At 45.7% G+C, this 14,746-nt stretch overlaps 1 protein-coding gene across 7 annotated transcripts in view; it reads left to right on the forward strand.

Annotated features, from left to right (window-relative positions):
- IQCE (IQ motif containing E) overlaps window positions 1–14,746 on the forward strand; it is a 1,388,455-nt gene that overhangs the window by 246,225 nt on the left and 1,127,484 nt on the right. For 6 of the 7 annotated variants that reach the window (XM_069647600.1, XM_069647604.1, XM_069647603.1 and 3 more), the window contains one exon: window positions 11,445–11,591. In XM_069647600.1, coding sequence (XP_069503701.1) covers window positions 11,445–11,591 — 147 coding nt within the window. The remainder of the gene's footprint in view (window positions 1–11,444; window positions 11,592–14,746) is intronic. The other variant, XM_069647602.1, reaches the window with a different exon arrangement.

The following is a 14,746-nucleotide window of genomic DNA, read 5'->3' on the forward strand; positions in this document are numbered from 1 at the left end:
TCATCAACTGACTAACTTTGAGAGATAACAACAGCATAAGTATTCTAATTAGAATGTTCTGACCTCATAAGCCAGGCATGGCACTAACATTCTATCCAATATAATACATGGCATGCAAAAGCAATACAATGAATAAAGAACATATCATACAACACAATGAGCATATACATAACACTGTTCTTTTTGGAAAACATCCTGGAATTCTTGATATTCCTGAGGTAACTGCATGACTGGATTAGCGACTGTGGCCAGGCTTTTGTTCAAGGTTTTTTTCGGGTAACGGGTGTGTGCACACTCCGGGAAGGTTACTCTTTTCTCTCGCCAATCAATACAAGGATTATGTGTTTCCAACCAAGGTATCCCCAGTATTATTTGGAACTGCGGGGCTTTGATTAAGTCAAACACAATAGTCTCTCAATGCCCATCTAGACCCAACAGTGTCATCTCTGTGGTGGAATGAGTTACAGGCCCAGAGGCAATTTCAGTTCCACCGACTGTGGTGATAACATCCAAAGTGGTCTTTTTGCAGAGAGGTAGATTCATCCTAGAAGCCAATTCGTGGTCCACATAGTTTCCTACGGCCCCGCTATCAATGTATGCCCTAAGTGCGTGCATACGTGATGGCTGCCTTGGATCAATAAGGACCATTGGTATGATTAGGTGGGAGGTCCGAGTGTCCTTTAAGCCCGGCAAGCGGACCTCTACGATTGTCGGGCGTGGTAGTTTCCCGAATCAGGCCCTGTTTGATTTCTATCAGCAACTCCGACTACTTTCTTGGATAGTTTTATAGGGCAATCCCGTAGAAAATGTCCTGAGGCCCCACAGTACAGACACAACTTCATCTGTCGTCTCCTATCTCTTTCTTTTTGAGTTAAGGGTCCCTTAACCCCCCCGATCTGCATTGGTTCTGATGCATCTGTTCCTTTGGGAGTAACATTGGGTTTAACCAATACCCGATTCTCGAACTTAGCTCGATTGGCTTTTCTATTCTGAAGTCGGTGGTCTAGCTGGACCACTAAGTCTATATATTCTGCGCAATCCTGAGGTGGGTTCACAACTTGGGCCAAAACATCTTTGAGTTCACCCCGAAGTCCACGATGAAATAATATAATTTACTTTACCTCTGGCCATCCGGTTTCCACCACCAACCTATTGAAAGTTGCGATATAAGTTAGCAGGTCCTGGTTTCGTTGTCGTAGGGATAGAAGTTCGTTATCCAGGGCCTGTTCCTGTGAATGTCTGGCGAATAGTCTTTCCATGCTCAATTGAAAACCCTGAAAATCCCGAAGAAAGAGGGTCATCCTGGTTGACTAATGAAATTGACCAATCCGCTGCGCTGCCACTAAGGTATGACAGTACAAAGGCTACTTTGGCTTGGTCATTTGGAAAAGATCCTGGTCTGCATAAAAAGTGCAAGCGGCATTGGTTCATGAACACAGCGAACCTTTTCGGGTCCCCAGCAAAGCGTTCGGGTGGAGCTAAAGGAATGCTCCCTGGTAGAACCACTTGCACAGGGCTGCTCGATGAAACAGGGGTTGAATTCCCCCCAAGTCCAGGTAGTGGTGTTTGCCCGGCTTGGTTTTGCAGCAGTTGTCTGGCAAGATCCTCTGTGCGCTCCTTTGACACAATCAATTCTCTCCTGAGGGCGTTAGTGTCTTGGCGCGCGGAGTGCACTTCTGCCCTAAGTTCCTCTAACAATTGGGCTAGTTGGTCGGTTTCTGAGGTCTCCATTACGCCCGGGTGGGGATTTGTAGATGGGCTTCGTGCTCTGTTACGCTCACCTGGTTCCCACAGGGGTGTCGATCGGACCCGGACAGCTGCGGTCTCCACCCACGTGATGCGTAGTGCAGAGATGACAGTCTGGACTGGCCCGCCTAATCTTGTCTGCTGTACTCGTAGAAGTATTCTCCTGCAAGTGGAGAAAGGGATTTAGCCACCCGTGGACTTTAGTGATGGCCCCTCAACTGTTCTCGTTCTCCCCACTAATCACCTCCGAAATCCACTCTTGGCAACCTCACCTTATGTTTTTAAATGATGAGCTCTCCATCCTGCATGCCATGCAGGGGCGCGTAGATACCAGTTACTTCACTGGTTTGAAGGTACTGGAGGAGTTCCGGAGGAATATTGACTCCAGTGTCTATAAAGTTCAAAGAGTTCAATATGTCCGATGTTCACTCTTGTTCCATTCCCTCGTTAGGTTGCAGCTGCGTCCAAAAGAATATTGCCTGGAGGCAGCTGATGGCGTTCAGGTAAGAGTCTGTATTACCAAACACTGTCCGGTAAAAGTTGCATGAGTTTAACTTGCTGTTTTCTCTCCCTTTATAGGTGCGGCATAGGAAGATGCGGCGAATTAAAGGATAATACCTCCGGTGGTAAAGCAGGTAAGCGTATTGTGGCAAGAGATTGTCTTTGTAGGTTTTCTCGGCTCACCTTGTTATTCCTTTTGTTTTCCCCCCAGGTGCTGGGTTTCGACGAAGAAAATGATGGAGGCAGCGCCGAGTCGAAAGATGCAGTGGACTGGTGAGTATAACGTGGCGTTGCTGCTGGCGAAGCGACGCGTGCCGAAATAATGTCCTTTCCAGGCTCGGAGATGTGCTGGGTCCGGAATCAGGTAAGGAATCAAATAATATCCGTGATCTAACCTCTTTTCCTTTCTTTTCCTTTTGTCTAGGAGCTCCGGATTCGAGGCGGGCGTGGCAGAAGACTGGATGCTGACTTGCAGACACGGTGAGCGTTGCGCTGCTGGATGCAGAATAACACGAAGCATGGGCTGCTGTTTGGGCGTGGTTTAAATGGCCTGCAAAGTAGTCCCAGGTAAGAAGTTCCCCAGAACCACACCCGAGTGAAAAATAGTCCCTGTAATAAAATAGTCCCATCCAGGCCTCATGTTGGCTTGGACTCATTTGCAGCATGGTCTGCATAAGATAAGTAAAGTCTATGAGCCTGGAGCCTAAGGCGCCAGGACTGAATCCAAACAGCCCCCAGTCGGGGCGGTTGGGGTTTTAATAAGTATCTGGATGCCTGCTCCCGGGGCTGATGGACTCGATCCGGATGCCCGGGGGTAGGCATCATGACAATTGTATTTTCCCTTGTTCCCTCCCTTGCCTTGAAGCGCTTTGAAACACATAGTTTATTTATATAGCGCCTATACACAATCATATCATAGGTCAAAACATAAGCCGAGGTTGTCAACGCCAGCAGCGCCATTGATGCTAGCTGTGCCATCGTCACCAGCGAGCCCATCAACACCAGTGGCGCCATCGATACCATTGATGCCATTGAAGTCGAAAAACATCTTCCTCAAACACATTGACTCCTTGGGCATCGGGCTTGAAATGTTCAAAGCCCTCGACGCCTTTAACTGAAAAAACCTTAACTCCTTTACCAAGAAAGGATTTCTTTAAATCTCTCACTTCTATTTATGAGGATAATGAACCATCATGCGCCCTTTGGTTTACAGTATGGAACACCAAATGTCCCTGATAGCTTAATTTCAGAGGAGTCCAGACACTTAACCGGAATTAGAATTTGGAAAGCCAGAGTCTGATGAACATGCAGATGCTTCTTACAGGCAGTTGATGACCAGAATAGTGGATTACCTGGGATGGAGGAGAGCTGCCCTCCGTTTCTAACAAGATGGCCTTACAGACATCCTTGATAAAGGTCCTCAGAAGGATCCCATCTTACCTTTTCACATTGCTCTTCAGAAGAGAGTAAGTCCCAATTGGAGGCACCTGAGTCAAGTCCAAAGTAAATTAGAACTTGACAAGAAATACTGTGCATCAAGTAGCGACCCCAGCTATTTATCAAAACACTCTACCCCAGAAAGTCTGGTGGTGCAGGTGGCAACTGCTACATCAAAACAGGCAGCCTATCCAACCATCCCACCGGATAGGGATGACAAAAGGGTAGATGCCTGGTCAAGAAAGGTATTTTCCACTGGGAGCATGGCTCTTAAATCGGCCAACGCCACATGTACATTGGCTAAGTTTTGATACACTCTATGGGACTGCATTTCTATGGCGGCTGAGCATATTCCCGAAGGGAAGGAAAGAAACTGTTTCTTAGGCATTGTTAAGGATGGCAAGGATGCCATGTGCGAGTCTCTTCAGTCGGGTCTGTATTCTGCTGACAACATCAGCAGAGCCATGCCGGCAAGCACAGTAATTCGCAGATTTGCGTGTTTAAGGAAGTCGGGATTTGCACCGGATGTGCAATCTAGACTCCTTAACATGTCTTTTGAAGGGTCTCACCATTTTGGCAGCAAGGCTGACGGAAGTCTTGAGAAGCTGCAGACCTCTAAGGCGGCAGCCAAATCTTTGGGTGCCACTGTTAGGCAGCCTCAACTTTTTCACCCCAGTGGACCATCTTGGAGGGGTAGATCTTTTCGCTACTACTCCTCAGTTTGAAGAGCGAGAGGAATGGCTGTTCAAAGAGGCCAAAGAAGATTCCATCATGGTGGACGAGGGAGAGGTGCAAAGCCCGCTCAAGCAGGGGTATCTTTACCGACCGCCACTGCTTCAGCCGCCTCAAAACCTCTGAGGTCTTGAGTCACAACACCCCAGTGGGAGGCAGACTGTCTCAGCATCTAAATGCCAAAACATTACTTCGGATGCTTGGGCCTTAGAAACCATAGCCCAAGGTTACTGCCTCCCCTTCATTCAGAGACCTCAGGTCCATCCACCGGGGAGACATTCTTTGAAGGTTCCAGATCCTCTCCTTCTGAAGGAAATGTCGACCCTGCTAGAGAAAGGTGCTATAGAGCCGGTACCTGTAGCAGAGAGGAGCAAAGGATGGTATTCTCCATATTTCCTAATCCCCAAGAAGGACGGAGCACTGAGACCCATCTTGGACTTGAGATACTTGAACAAGTTCCTCAGGAAGGACAAGTTCAAGATGGTCACACTTTCTCAGATCCTTCAGGCCCTCCAACTCGAGGAGTGGATGGTGTCATTGGATCTTCAGGATGCTTATTTTCATGTGCCAATACATCTCAAGCACAGAAAGTACCTGAGGTTCGCCATTGCCGGTTCTCATTATCATTTTTTTAGAGTTCTGCCATTCGGGCTGACTTCCGCCCCGAGGGTTTTCACCAAACTGATAGCGGTGGTGGCAGCAAGTCTCATGAGAGGGGGGGATTCGCGTCTACCCATACCTAGACAATTGGCTGATATGGGCGCGTTCTCCCGAACAAGTCCAGGATCATCTCAACGTCACCTGCCGCTCTCTTCACAGACGGGGCTTCTCCCTCAATTACAAGCAGTCCCACATGACACCATCTCAGAAGCTCCACTTCATCAGAGCTGTACTGGATACATCCTTGGGAAAGAGCTCGCCACCCGAGATGAGGGCTCAAGACATTCTGCAGATGGTTTCCAAGTTTCAGAGTGCTCAGGGTCTCCCGGCCTTTGACTTTTTGAGATTGCTCGGCCTCATGGCATCCTGCATTTTTCTGGTGCCAGAGGCTCGCCTGAGAATGAGATCCCTTGAATGGGTTCTCAGGACACAATGGTTTGAGTTCTAAGGCAACATGTTAGACTTACTTCAGGTTCCAAGCAGGGTCACACAGGATCTCCTGGGGTGGGCCTGCAAGGACAACATTCTGAAGGGAGAACCTTTTGACAAGCATGTCATTTGACAATCAGCGGTCGTTGGTGTCCATCGGAGTCCAAACTTCACATGAATCTTTTATAGCTGAGAGCAATCAGACTTGCGCGGAAGGCTTTTATGCCCTCTGTTTGGGGAAAGAATGTCCTGATAATGACGAACAACACAGTGGCCATGTACTACCTCAACAAGAGGGGATGTGTTGGGGTCACTACCACTTTGCGGAGAGGCAATAAACATCCCTATCAGCAGATCACCTAGCCGGGGATGAGAACACAGCAGCGGACACTCTGAGCAGGCAGAGCACAGTCTTCCACGAGTGGGAACTTGCTCAGGAAGTCCTTCAAAAGATCTTCAACCTTTGGGGAACCCTTCAAGTGGATCTGTTCACGACCAGTGTCAACCGGAAGTGCGAACTGGACTGCTCCAGGGAATTTCCTCCAAGAGGAGCTCTAGGTGACACATTTGTGGTGGACTGGGAGTTTCCACTCCTGTACGCGTTTCCGCTAGTCCCCGTCATTCATCACGTGATAAGGAAGTTGAGAAAGGTCGGGAAATCCATGATCTTAATTGTTCCAGATTGGGCCGGATTGGGCCAGGAGGATTTGGTACCCAAACCTTCTTGACATGTCTATCTGCCCTCCAATATGTCTTCCACAAAGAGAGGACCTTCTCTCGCGAGAGGGTCGGGTTCTCCATCACTCAGCCTTCACGCATGGCTTCTGAGAGGCTGAGATACAAGGATTGGGACCTCTCGGATTACGTTATAGAGATTTTGCTTTCTACCAGAAGGCCAGCAACAAAGTCTTTGTACTGCTGCCGTTGGAACCAATTCTGCAGCTGGTGCAGGGACAAGAATGTGGACCCTTTGCTATGCAAAACACTAGAGGTGTTCTCCTTTCTGCTGTACCTAGCCAATCTGGGGCTCCAGGTTGGGACCATTAAGGGTTATTTGGCAGTGCTATCCATCTTTTAAACGCTCGTCTAAGGAAACTTCATATTTTAAGATGCCTTTGGTGATACAATTTCTGAAGGGACTCACTAATGGGTTCCCCCCATCTCCCTTCCAGGTTCCCATTTGAGACCTCAATTTGGTGTTAAAATGTCTTATGTATGCACCATTTGAACATCTCCATTCATGTCCCTTAATTTTACTAACTTTCAAGACCATCTTGTTGTTAGCTCTAATTTCAGCCCGTAGATTGAGTGAGTTGCAGGCACTACCCTTTAAACCACCACTTACTGTGTTTCACAAGGACAAAGTTGTCCTGAGGGTTAAGCCTTAATTTCTACCTAAGGTCATTTCAGACTTTCATTTAAGACAAAAGATTGTGTTGCCCGCTTTTGAGGGGATTTCTATCCTCCACCTCATCCTGGCAAGGAGGAGGGGAGTTTGCACAGACTAGATCCCTGTAAGGCTCCGAGCCGCTACATTTTAAGGTTGTCGAAACTTCGCCTGTATGACCAACTATTCATAGGTTATACAGGTCATAGACTGGGTCAGGCTGTGACTAAGCAAACCTTATCCAGATGGATTATTCTAACGATTTCAGAATGCTGCAGGCTGGCGGGCAAGGATCCTCCCGAAAGATTGAGGGCCCATTCCACTAGGGCCATGGCTACTTCCTCTGCTTTGCAAAGAGGTGTTTCTATTAAAAACATTTGTGAGGCAGCTACGTGGTCCACAATACACACTTTAACTAAGCATTACTGTCTTGGTTCTACTCTAAGTCAGGATGGAAGTTTTGGAAAAGCTGTCCTCCATTCTGTTCATGGAAATCATTGATAACAAAATTCGTACTCCCTCCAACTAAACTAACACTGCTTTGGGAGTCTATCAAAGATGAGGAATATGTGGGAGGACACAATCCATTCGAAGAACAAGTTACTTACCCCAGATAACATTCTTTCGACTGGATGTTCCTCCCACGTATTCCTGTTCGCCCTCCCAACCTCAGTAGAATTTCCCATGCCATTACAGCTTTTGCTCCTTCAGAGCCTAGTATGGTCAAACTTGTGTTGATGCGGGTAGTTCTACTTGGGAATGACCTGAAAAAACAGAACTGAAGCCAACGTGTGCTGCTATATATGCCTTTGATGACATCATCCTCGAGACGGAGGCCCTCGAGGGACATCGAGTAGACTGCATCGATGCACAGCGCCCTCTGCCGAAAACATTTTGCTGAAGCTGGATATTGTATATCAAAGATGAGGAATACGTGGGAGGAACATCCAGTCGAAAGAACGTTACCAGGGGTAAGTAACTTGTTCTTCCAATGTTTCATGGAACCGTTTTTTAATCCTAGCTTTAACATTGGGTGCTGTATCTTTGGATCGTTGACTGTAGTCTAAGGGTTTATTTAGGTGGCCTAGAAGTCTTGTCATATTGGTTGTGTGAATAAGTCACCAACTTTATTTTGGGACATCTGGTGGGATGACCAAGAGGGCAAGCTAATTCCCCAGGCTAGTGGATGATGGACCCAGGGTGGTATATCGAACATCCCCTTGTCAACCCCATTAAATACCTGCCATTGAAGGGATGCAGAATTGTTTGGAAAGGATTTCTGCTACCATTGTGCAGTATACACGTGTCCACTAAAGCAGCACTCGCAGGCAGAGAATGCCATGTTGTAGGGCACTTTTTTTGCAGGTAGTGCCCGCAAACACTTGCATAGGAAAAAGGAAAACGGTGTTGTGCTTCAGGATGGCGAGCACAGCTTTTAAAGCTGAAGTCTGCATGTCGTTGAATGAAATGTCAGACAAATTGGGCACATTGGATCCAGGTACTGTAATTGCAGGAATAGGACAAAATGACCGAGGGCAAAAAGTCTGACCCCCAAAAGTCCGACCCCCCATTTTTCTGCAGATAAATATGTGGGGGGGGATAAAGTTAATAAAAATGTATAGGGGTAAGGTCTCCCCCCACATATATATTTTCAGAAAAATGAAAAAATAAAAAAATAAAAAGGTCAGACTTTTGGTAGTCAGACATTTGCATTCGGTCATTTCCCGCAGATCCTAATTGCAGCGAACCAGACTTAATTCTCGCCGTCAGGCCACACAGCTCCAGACCCTCTTTTAAGCCTAACCATCGGGGAACAGACCTTGGGGTATTTAAGCCCCAGCCCAGTAAAGAGAAGTGTGGATGTTTGAAGCAAGTTGATATTTCAGGTAGGACGTGAGAGATGGAGAAAGAGAAAGCCATCGATATTGGGGAGGAGGATGCCGGGAGGTGGTAGGAAGTACGCATCCGCAGGAAGCACGAAGCGATAATGGGGTGGTAGCTAAAAAGAACAGGAAGAAATGGAAGGGCATGCATTGATCAAGGTGTGGGGGTAGCGGCAGTGTGAGACCGCTTTAGAGAAACCCCTCAACGCTCACACCAGAAAAAATGCAACCCACTAGGAAAAAAGAGCCAACACAACTCTGGCAAGGAAAACAAAGTTTTATTTCAACAAAAAACGAAATGCGCCATTAAAGCACTCTGCTGCCACGGAACATTCTGGCAAAATGAGTTCGTGCAACACTTTATGAAGGTGCACAGAGTCATCAGTGACGTAAATTAAATGAGGTGCAAATCCAAATGGCTGGATGGCGCGACCCTATACATTTGCTACCTGCTCCTACGGGATGCCATGCCATTGGTCCCAGCCACGTCTGTCCATTTTCCTCTACGTGGGCTCCCTCTTGCGCATAATCAGACACAAGGATACAAATAATTGGCAATTATGTGAAGAAACACATTATGTTCTCTATCTCTAACCTAATGTGCACCTGGTACTGCAGACAAGGGCTAAGAGGATACTTTGAGGTTATATCCTTCGCACATACTAGCTTGATTCCAGACACGTCGGCTTCCCACCCTCATTTTAGCCATGTTGTTTTATCCCTCCTGGCACCTCGCAGCACAAATCACATGACCTATTGTGAAGGCAACTGGTCCCTGCTTTCTGATCTTTTCTGATCGATTGGGAGTTTAACAGTTTTATAGTCGGTGGTCTTGGACTGACTGGTATCTTTGAATGTTGCAGGTCTTGGGATGGGGGCCTCTGGGTCGTATTATTTAGAACTGGGACAGGAAAGGTCGGAGGCTCATGCCCTCCTTCTTGTGGGGTCGCTTCTTGCGGAGAGCTCTCAACCCCGTCGTGGATTTGCAGGGCACATTCCTTCTGGGATACGAATGCTGGCAACATGAGACAATGAAAGGTCTGTCAATATCTGCAGCTCTGGTATTTCTCGTCGGTGCCCATGCTACAACCTATTCCCTATTCCTGCATGCATACGCTCATGTCCATGTGTGGCTTATGCTGAGATTCTGGCTGTAGTGCGAAACTAGGCCTCAGTTGCAATATGGCTGCTAATATCTAAAATGGCGTCTAAATTCTCACTGTATTTTAAAGATGAGACATACACCACCCTGCCCCCACTATGGCCCCTTGTGACGCCCCCTGTAACCTCTCCAAACCCCTACTGCACACTCCCGGGCCTCTGCCACTTTCTAAAGCGCTTGGGGGGGGGGGGTCTGGGAGGAACGACCCTCCCCACCCCCCTTCCCACCACTGCAATCAGAAGGGGTTGAACCCACACTTGTAGGAGGGAAGAGCATGTGGTGTTGTCTTGGGTCGGGAGCAGAAGAGTAGGGAGGAGGAGCAGAGGGTAGAAATCAAGACTCTATTAGGCTTTTGGAAAAAAAGGACCACCGAGACTGTGAATGCATGGCAGTTTCCCCCAAAATCGTGGTCATTTTAATAGGAAACCTGTGAACTGGTGCAACTGTTGAGGAAGGACTGCCCTGACCTTTTTCCATTCGTTCGAGTTTTGCCCAAGGAGTGTCTTCTTTGTATTTAATAATATCTGTTAACGTAAGGTTATTGTTTGCATCTTTTGTGGAACACACTCAGCAATAGGACAGCTGATGTTCAAAAACCGTGGGTTGCTGATCTTTGTCTGCCAGTTAGATCATGGCTTTCTGATTGTTTTATGGGACAGGAGGGTTTCTCTTTCAGTTGGGATAAGATTGCACTCTAGGTATTTTTGGTTATCCAACAATATTTCAAATCCTTGAATGACTAACGTTTCAAATGTAGCTCCAGAGATATCCACTGGTCCGTGGGAATGAGTGTTACTAATCTCTTGATCTTTTTTTTAAATAAAAAAGTGTGTATGCATATGTATCCCTTTCATATTATTTGTGTACAAGTGTAATATATACCATATAAGTAATTCAGGGGTCTGCCACCTGCAACATTTCAGATGTGTTGGACACCAATCCCTCACCATTTACTATGCTGGTTAGTGCTGATTGGAGTTGTACAAAATATGTGAAAAGCCAATGGTTGCAGGCTGCTGCAGTAGTTCCTCGATATTTAGCTATTGCGGAAGGGTAGGGCCTTCATTTAATCATAGCAGCCAAACAGGATGGAGAGTATTCTCCAGCTTCTCTTCCAAGTTCTGAATACCATTTCCCTTTTTGAGTAAAACATCCTTAATTTCGGGAGACTTGTCGGGCTTGGCTCTTCCCCAAGAGGTATCGATATACTTACAAAAATATATATACTTCAAACATAGGGCACCAAGAACCCACTTAGTACAACAGACACTGTACTTTCTTTTAGAAGCTGCTATGCCATTGATACTGCTGACCTTACATTGTCCAAATCTTTCTTTCTACTGGTCAAACGATGAACGTGTTTGTGAGGTGTATTATCTGAATTGATAAATGCTCAATGTAGAATTTAATATGCACTTATTGCCACTAACATAGTGAGATTGTACTCAGACTTTTTTTTTATTGTCTTGGAAAAACATGAATTCATAGAAACACTAATATTTTTCAGAGTCTCCGTACCACACCACCACCAGCCTCCATTCTAAAAAGTCTCCTGTGTGGAGGTCCTTGAAAGGAACAGGTTTTAAGCACACTGAGAACCCTGTGGCCAAAATGCCTAGAAATCTGTGGCTTTCATCTCTCAAGCAAGGTATTGGTAAGCACACCAGTCTCTACATGTCTGTTTATTGAAGATCTATAAAGCACACATAATTGATTGTGAATAAACACGTATTTAATTGTATGCCCATATCTTTCTGTCTATGTATGGAAGAGTGCTAGAGTGTTATGGTTGTTGGGGACCCCGCTACTCTCCTTCAACTCCTATGATCTCTCATGACTGAGCATACTGTCTAGAGCTGATTGGAGTCAGGATGGGGAGTTGGCCAAAAGAGCTGGCAAGCCGCATGTTGCCTACCCCTCGAGCGGATCACTAACAACTGTGAGTGTTCATGTTTTTTTCCTAGGCTATAGACTTTTTTGTGGTGTGGGTGGTAGTCAACTACATTATGGGGGTTTAAAGTATTGTTGTTTTGCAAAGCTTACCTGGTGGTACCACACAGCACTATTAGTAAGTTTCACTCTCTTGTCCTCCTTGGGTAAGATTCTCAATAGAAGTAACTTACATAGAATCCCAGAGGGCGAATAGGAATCAGGTACTCGTACTATGGAATGAAAAACTGCTCAAAATGCTGAATGAAAGAATAGACAACACTGTCGAATTTGGTGCAGAAAAAAATAAGTTGTTTTACAATAACATTCCTTTACCTGAGGGACAAGTAATGCCAGTAAACAGTATTGTTAGGTAGAGGGCTTAAGTGTGTATGAAGCGGGGGCGGTTGTTTCACATCCATTTAAGAAGTTGGCCTAAAAACTGTTTGGGTAAGATTGAGATGAGCGCAGTAAATGTGGCACAGATTTTTTTTAAAACATACTACCTGCCTTTTTATATTGAATAGTTTTAATAGCGCATATTTGATTTTATTGCACTGTACCCGATAGCAGTTCTTTTGTTTGCCAATCCAATTTGTTCAATTGAAGATGTATGCATTTAATATTTGTACTTGTGCAGAGGGCTTTACCATGTAGGAATCAGTTTCTTCTTATAGTACATTGTATCACCTTCTGATGGTTGCAAGGCAGTGCTGCGAACAGCAGATTAACGTTCTTGATTTTTGGTAGATGCTGGCCTCGGCCCTTCTGTCTCCTAAAGTCCATAAACATGGCACAGACAAGAAATCAATAGCAGTGGGAAAACAAGGCATCCAAGCCATGTAGAAGCCATGTGCCCTTGGTCTTGTAATTATAGAAGATGTATTCTGTTTTTTAATTTGATTTCATCCAATACTTAGCCGAACTCAAGTTTTGCGGACTGCTTGTAATCTAATCACTTGAAAAGTAGTTGGCTATGACCTTTGTTGTTTTGTTTTATCCTGGATTACACTCTTTGCTTGTGTTCTGTTGAGTCCTGAAGCAAGCAAAACAATAGCTGTTTTTTTAAGGAAGCAAGCAAATAAAGGGCATCTGTAGGGAATTAAAAAGTCTACAATAAACCATGTCAAGCAGAGAACACCTAATTAGTCACACGCGATTGTCCACAGTACATAATAATTGTTTTTCAAATAATAGAAAAAATGACATTCCTTAGGAATCCTCACATTATATTTTGTTGCTAGTCTGGACAGTACCTTCTTCATGTATTCTACCATAAAACAATCCCACCTTTTTGAAGGAATAGATTGTGGGGTGGTGGAAGTAGAGGAAAGTAAGGGGTCACAACAAAAAACATTGAACGCCTCTTTTAAGGAGTACGCTTAGAGAAGAGCCCCAACATATCCCCAATAAAAATCGAAAAACATTTCTGATTAAGAAATAACGTGTACTGTGTTAGGGAGAATTCTCCACAATGGTTAATTTCCCTTGCCTACGGAGTCCATCAGCAGCTTTGCTGGATTTCTAGGAATTCTTTTTTTCACCTGGTAAGAGTCTGAGCCTTTTTTTTCCCCCACTCTTACATGTGTTTTGCTGTGTGTGTTTTACATTTTTGTGTTCTTGGACTGTGGCGCTTCACCTACTCCATAGGCGGCATCATCTTTTTACTGTGTGTTATACAGCACCTTCAGTGCAGTGACACAGGGTTGTCTTTTTCAGACTTCCCAACTCCGACTCCATTTTCTGGGACTGACTACTGTCTCCCAGAACATGTAAAGTTGCCATTGACTTTATTAGTCTTTTTATTTTTTTTTAAAACTTTGTTTATTAGACTTGACAACTCACATAGACCAACAGGTCAGCAAATGCATAACGTAACATTACTTAGCGAATCACAGATACAACAGTTTCATTGTGCAGTACAGTATTCATAGCGACACAGAACTGAACAGACCTATAGTAAAGAGAGCATTATGCTTCGTGTAGGGGAGAAGAATATCACACCTAGGTTTAATGAGGGGAGTTGGTCGGGGATGAGGCTTCCGAATCTGAAGAGCGGGCTGACAGGTAGTCACGGAATCTGCACCATATATCCCTTGGCCTTGAGTGGGGGTGTTGTGTAACCCCCCATGCCTCCTCAGTGTCGTGTGCCCAGGTAACTGCACGGAGCCATTGTGCGTGCGTAGGTGCATAGGGGCGAAGCCAGCAAAGAAGTATACCTCTGACTGCGAGCAACATACATAGGCCTGCAAATTTCTTAGAATCGCGCTGCAGTTTTGGAAACTCATGAAAGAGGCATCGCATTGGGGAAGGGTCTATGGTGCAGTCTAGTATGTCTGATATAGTGGAGCATATGTGCCGCCAATACTGTGTCAGGTGTGAACATTCCCAAAGCATATGAATATAATTAGCCTGGTCTGCGCCACATCTGGGGCAATTAGGCGAGGTTTCATGGAACATGCGATGCAGTTTAGTTGGAGTGTGATGATACCTGTGTAGTACCTTGAATTGTAGCAGTTTGAACCTGGAGTTGAACGAGACCTCGTGGGTTCGAGCGCACATACGGGCCCAACGTTCGTCCGAAATCTGTACCCCCAGATCTTTCTCCCATTTAGCTCTCAGCATAGAAAAGGAGGGAGTGGCCCTGGTCTGCAATAGATCATATAGTCTAGATATTTTCCCCCTAAAGGAATCGGAGTCGCAGAGTTCAGCTATTATAGGGTCATCTGGCGGGACTGCAGGGAATTCGGGAAATTTGGTCTTTAGATTTTTCCGCAGTGAGGAGAATTGTAACCAAACTGATGGTTTACGCTTAAGCCCAGGGGGGAGGTCCGACCAATCCAAGAAACTGCCACGTTCAAAGATATCCCGGATACTTAA

This window comes from Ambystoma mexicanum, chromosome 2q (genome assembly GCF_040938575.1).
Source record: "Ambystoma mexicanum isolate Mex_15411 chromosome 2q, UKY_AmexF1_1, whole genome shotgun sequence".
Lineage (NCBI taxonomy): Eukaryota > Metazoa > Chordata > Amphibia > Caudata > Ambystomatidae > Ambystoma > Ambystoma mexicanum.